The 6,551-nt window shown below is 36.5% G+C and overlaps 1 protein-coding gene across 1 annotated transcript in view; it reads left to right on the top strand.

The window, feature by feature from the left end:
* LOC104732795 (ATP-dependent RNA helicase DEAH12, chloroplastic-like) overlaps positions 5,949-6,551 on the top strand; it is a 2,174-nt gene continuing 1,571 nt past the window's right edge. The window contains exon 1 of the mRNA XM_010452377.2: positions 5,949-6,448. Within this exon, the coding sequence (XP_010450679.1) occupies positions 6,044-6,448 (405 nt within the window). The 5' untranslated portion in view covers positions 5,949-6,043. The remainder of the gene's footprint in view (positions 6,449-6,551) is intronic.

Genomic DNA, 6,551 nt, shown 5'->3' with positions numbered 1-6,551 from the left:
CACTGATATGGCATTGCAAGCATGTCTGGGGTTTGACTCAGTTCTTGCTGGAAGATAATTCTCTTGCCGTTTGACAGACCCAGCAGTCTGTGCAACTTGAACCTCCAACTTCTTAACATGAACATTCAATGCATCAATCTTCCCATTCAGCTCAGTGTAGACATTGTCAATCTTCCCATTGAATGTCACTGTCAATTGCTCTTGTCCTTGCAAAAGCTGCTCAAGCATGGCTTCCATTCTACTCTCTGAAGAATTCTTAGGAGGTGGAGACTGATAAGATGAGTTCCCATATGTCCTTGTATAGCCATTGTTCTGTTGTTGCTGCTGATACTCTGGCTTGGAAGTGTAGCCTGAAGAGTTCCCACTGTAAGGCCTATTGCCTTGCTGATTTCCAAACCGCTGTCCCTGATTCCCATACACATAGTTCACATCTTCCTCTTGGTGTCCTTGATCAGGTTCTGGCTCATATGTCTCAACCTCAGCAGCAAAATGAACAGATTTCTTACCCATAAGGAGATTATGCACTGAATCCAGCTTAGCATTAACAGAAGCTAACTGGTTTGAATCAAATCCTCCATGCAATCTCTTCCTTTCAGCATCTGCTCCCTTAGTGCTATTGCTAGAAGCCAAATTCTCAATCAAAACTTCAGCATCTTCTGGAAATCTTGTCTTGAAATTCCCATGACTTGCAGCATCCAAAGCTAACTGATACTTCCAGTCACACCCTCTGAAGAAGATACTCAACAGTTGTACCCTTGAAAAACCATGGTGTGGACAGTCCCTCTGATAAGCTTTGAATCTCACCCAAGCTGCCTTGAAAGCTTCATCTGGTCTTTGCTTGAAAGTGGATAGCTTGACTCTCAACTCATCTGACATTGCATCATCATAGAAATGGTTGAGGAAAGCCACTTTGACTTGTTGCCAAGATGTCAAAGATCCAGCTGGCAACTGCTTCAACCACTGAGATGCCTCTCCTGCAAGTGAGTATGGGAAGAGCTTGCAGAATATGAAGTCCTCAGTCACTCCATTAGCCTTGATACTGGTCACAAGATCCTCAAAATGCTCAATATGGTCCAGAGGCTTCTCATTGGGCAAAGCAGAGAAAGGTCTCTGTCCAACCAGTTGGAAGTAAGCAGGTTTCAACTCAAAATAGTTCCTCTGGAATGGAGGAGGAACAATAGCAGACCGGTTCTCATACACCAGATCAGCCCGGTTGTAGTCAGCAATGGTCTTGATCAGATCCCGGTTGTTCTCCTGCCGTCGAACTGGGTTCTGTACATGGTTGGCAGCTCCACGCACGTCTGCAGGTGGGTGTCGTTCGATGCCACCTGGTTGGTGTCAATCGACACCGTCGACACCATCAGCTGGTTCGTCGACAACAGCAATTTCAGCAATCTCATTGCCCTCAACATCAATCTTTTGGCCCTGCTCATTGCGCAAGTGGCCCTCTTGATCCCTCAAAGCACCATCCTCATCTCGCATCAGAATGATTGGGTTAACCATCTTCAGAGATTTGGCTGCTTTTCGGTTCTCACGCTCAAGTTTTCCCAACTCTTGGTTTGAAAGCTTCAGAATTGGACCAGTCTTGTTGCTCCTTGTGTTAGGCTTATTAGGCATACACCTGAAACACACAAGAGAGAAGAAAACAAAAGCGTGTTAGTTTGAAAATAAAAAGGAAAAAATAGACAAAATCTAAAACTCAAATCTAATGGTAGATCAAAGAGTCCCCGGCAACGGCGCCAAAATTTGATATGCTCAAATTTACCCTAGAGCTACTCTCTCAAATTAAGAGATCAATGCAGTACTTAGGGGTCGAATTCCACAAGGACTCAAGACTACACAATAAATTATAGAGTTTTATAATTATGCTAAACAAATTGATTTAAATAAAGATAAGCAATGCAAAAATATTAAATAAAACTGTTGTAAATTCAATGGATCAAAAAGCTAAGCCTAGGGAATTTCTCAGGAAATTATGAAATATTAAATCAATCAATAAATTAGGATTCAAACAATTAAGAACAGATCTAGAACTCTAAACACTTTTGTAAATTAAATCAGTTCTCACTGCAAATAATATCTAAATTTAAAACCAGAAAATCCAAATCTCTTTGTAAAATTCTAGGTAATAAATCAGCAATAAAATCAGGTTTAGATTGTTCACAAAATTATTAAATCAAATCTCTTTGCAAGAAATAATTTTGCTCATCAAAAGGTTTTATCAGGAAAATCAATTATATTCTCATATCAATTTATTTTCCTAAAGTATTAATTCTAGATGGCCAATCAAGGATTAATATGAAGAACAACCTAAGATGAAGATCTAGATAGATAATGAATCCTAAATAATCAGATCTAATAATTCATAAAATCCCTGTGAAAAACCCTAAACCTAACAAGCAAACTACTCAGACATAATCAATGAAGAACAAGACATGATTCTGAATAATAAGCAATAGAGATTAAAAGAGTAAGAAAGGAGTTTAAGAATTCTTCTCTCAAAGCAGTTCAGATCTCTCTCCCAAAAGCTCTCAAAATCTCACAGGGTTGCAGAAAAATAAAACTCTCTCAGGATTGCAGGAAAAATAAAAGTTGCTAGAAAAAGACTTAAGGGTTTGGAAAACCTAAAAACTATATATATATGTCCTAAAACACGTCAGGGACTTATGTTGCAAATATGGAAAACTTTGGGGCAGATTTGTAAATTTTCCAAAACTTGGGTCTTGAGTCGGCAGAGATGAGTGTCGATCGATGCCTCCTATCTTGGTGTCGATCGATGCTCCTGCTTTCATCCGAGACCAAATTGATTCTTCAAGATTTATGCTCCAAAACATCCAAATTGCTCCATTTTGCTCCTTCCATGCTAAAAACCTACAAAGACTCAAAAACAATCTAGAAACAAATGAAAAGACACTAAAAGACTCTTTATATCATGGTTAAAAACCACAAAAACCATGATATATCAAGGAACAATTGCATACCGGTTCTCATACACAAGATCAGCCCGGTTGTAGTCAGCAATGGTCCTGATCAGGTCCCGGTTTTGGTCCTGTCTTCGAACTGGGTTCTGGACGTGGTTGGCAGCTCCACGTCCGTCCGCAGGAAGGGGGTGTCGATCGACACCCTCTTGTTGGTGTCGATCGACTTCGTCGACACCATCAGCTGGTTCGTCGACAACAGCAATTTCAGCAATCACATTGCCCTCAGCATCAATCTTTTGGCCCTGCTCATTGCGCAAGTGGCCCTCTTGATCCCTCAAAGCACCATCCTCATCTCGCATCAGAATGATTGGGTTAACCATCTTCAGAGATTTGGCTGCTTTTCGGTTCTCACGCTCAAGTTTTCCCAACTCTTGGTTTGAAAGCTTCAGAATTGGACCAGTCTTGTTGCTCCTTGTGTTAGGCTTATTAGGCATACACCTGAAACACACAAGAGAGAAGAAAACAAAAGCGTGTTAGTTTGAAAATAAAAAGAAAAATTTAGACAAAATCAAAAACTCAAATCTAATGGTAGATCAAAGAGTCCCCGGCAACGGCGCCAAAATTTGATATGCTCAAATTAACCCTAGAGCTACTCTCTCAAATTAAGAGATCACTGCAGTACTTAGGGGTCGAATTCCACAAGGACTCAAGACTACACAATAAATTATAGAGTTTTATAATTATGCTAAACAAATTGATTAAAATAAAAATAGCAATGCAAAATATTAAATAAAGCTGTTGTAAATTCAGAAGATCAAAAAGCTAGGCCTAGGGAATTTCTCAGGAAATTATGAAATATTAAATCAATCAATAAATTAGGATTCAAACAATTAAGAACAGATCTAGAACTCTAAACACTTTTGTAAATTAAATCAGTTCTCACTGCAAATAATATCTAAATTTAAAACCAGAAAATCCAAATCTCTTTGTAAAATTCTAGGTTAAAAATCAGCAATAAAATCAGGTTTAGATTGTTCACAAAATTATTAAATCAAATCTCTTTGCAATAAATAATTTTGCTCATCAAAAGGTTTTATCAGGAAAATCAATTATATTCTCATATCAATTTATTTTCCTAAAGTATTAATTCTAGGTGATCAATCAAGAATTAATATGAAGAACAACCTAAGATGAAGATCTAGATAGATATAGAATCCTAAATAAACAGATCTAATAATTCATAAAATCCCTGTAAAAAACCCTAAACCTAACAAGCAAACTACTCAGATATAATCAATGAAGAACAAAACATAATTCTGAATAATAAGCAATTGAAATTAAAAGAGTAAAGGGAGTTCAAGAAATTCTTCTCTACAAAGCAGATCTTTCTCTCCAAAGCTCTCAAAATCTCTCAGGGTTGCAGGAAAAATAAAACTTGATAGAATACAACTTGAGGGTTTGCAAAAACCTAAAAACTATATATATATGTCCTAAAACACGTCAGGGACTTATGTTGCAATTATGGAATACTTTGGGCAACTTTTGTAAATTTTCCAAAACTTGGGTCTTGAGTCGGTAGAGAGGGGTGTCGATCGATGCCCTCTTGTGTGGTGTCGGTCGATGCTCCTCATAGGATCAGACTCCAAATTAAATTCCTCCGGTTAAATGCTCCAGAATCATCCAAATTGCTCTATTTTGCTCCTTTCATGCTAAAAACATGTAAAGACTCAAAAACAATCTAGAAACAAATGAAAAGACACTAAAAGACTCCTTATATCATGGTTAAAAACCACAAAAACCATGATATATCAGATTAATTACCAGAGTAGCATGCAATTACGACCAACTTACTAAAAGATATGACTGAGTTAAAGACTATACGTTGAGTTACAACATTAAACGACTGAATTTGGCAGCCATTTTTTTGTTTTTTAATTATTGTGATAGCAGTCATGTTGCGACTGACTTATAGTTTTGTTTGATGACTGGTTTAATTAGGCTGATTTACATGTTCCTTTGGCGGCTTACTTGCAACTTCATCAATTTAAAAATGACGTCAGATGCATCTCATCATCGTAAAAGGAAATACGAAATGTCTTTTTTCTACTCGTCTTTTTCTTCACATTGTTCAAAAAATATTTATTTGTTCTTCACCTTGTTCACATCACGAGAGACATCTAGAACTTTATTTTTGAACAACCAATTCATTATCGTCTTCCTCATTCTTCTTCATTTTTGTTCATCCTGCTCTGAAATATGATGTATCAGGTTCAAGTAATTGTTGTTTCTGGTAATTGGTTAAAGAAACAAAAAAATATGTAATTAACACCGACAATAGAGGGTGTACAGTTGTGCAGATTGAAGCAGAAACAACGCACGACAAACTTGTGAAGTTGGCTCTCGGTGACTACGAATTGGACGCGTTGAGCCATCAGCTAATGCTGAACTACATGATCTCGAACAAGGCTATGAAACATATATCGCAAGATACTCCACCAGTTTATGTCTCCACTGATCGACAGTTGCAATGTTTTCTAAGCATGTGAAAAATCGATCAGCTATGTCTCTGTGTGGAGTTTTCAGTGAAATTAGTTGGAAGAACGGATCTTGAAAAAAGATGAAACGACCAATCAATTCTCACTCACGGATATAGTTCTCTTTCAAGCCTTCAAGAGAAGGCTTAATTAGTCATTTTCTAATATACACTTGTTATTTATTTCATTTTTCCCACTATGATGCTATATATTTAATATATTTTTTTCAAAATTACTAATTTTGCAAAAAGGCTTACTTTTAAAAGAAAACAAAATAATAGTCTTAAAGTTAAATTTGCATTAAATTTTTGTTTTGTCTGCTTTATAAAAATAAATGCTGACAATAAAATAAAAGACTAAAAATAATGAATGTTCACAAAATTAAATATGATAAAAAAAAATCTCAGTCAAACTAAGCATTTATGAATAGTCACGCCAATCCTACAGCTTAATCTTTCCTTGTAAAAAAATTACGGTTACAATCTATGAAAGATTCTTTCACAACTTTGCAATCTCCGCTTGGATCCAACTCTCTTCCTCTATATATGGAATAACATTTTCTTGAGAAAATTTGGAGGCTAAATAATCATGGAAAGACGTGATTTAGATTCTTCGATTTCTAAAAAACAACAGATAGATTCCATGATAATCGAAGATATTCCAAACCTTAAGGGCGAGGGTAGTTCTAAGGTCGGCGAATCTATCTGTACGACAAACAAATTTGTTAGTAGTACAGTTTACAGATTGTACTTCAAAGGTTTGGTGAGTGATAAAACGACGACGGGTAATGAAAAGATGGTCTTTGCTGCTATTGGAGTTGCGATCTGCGATGATGCGGATAATTTGCTGTATGAAATGAAGGAATCGGTGGACGCCACCAAGATTCTCAGCCGAGTAGAGATTCTAGGAGCGATTTGTGGCATAAATCACACAATTCAATTGGGGATAAAAAATGTGGTGATTTATTGTGATGACCATCGAATTTACCAATTGGTAAATGTTTCTTTTCTATGTTATTTTTATTGGTTAGTTTAAGAATTAATGAGGCTAAAATAGCTTGAATGGTAGCCATTGTTTGCTTTTTTTTTTTTTTTTT

The sequence above is a fragment of the Camelina sativa genome, chromosome 12, assembly GCF_000633955.1.
Source record: "Camelina sativa cultivar DH55 chromosome 12, Cs, whole genome shotgun sequence".
NCBI classification, from domain to species: Eukaryota; Viridiplantae; Streptophyta; class Magnoliopsida; order Brassicales; family Brassicaceae; genus Camelina; species Camelina sativa.
Note: the sequence above shows the minus strand (reverse complement) of the source record. Positions and strands in the feature narration are given on the sequence as shown.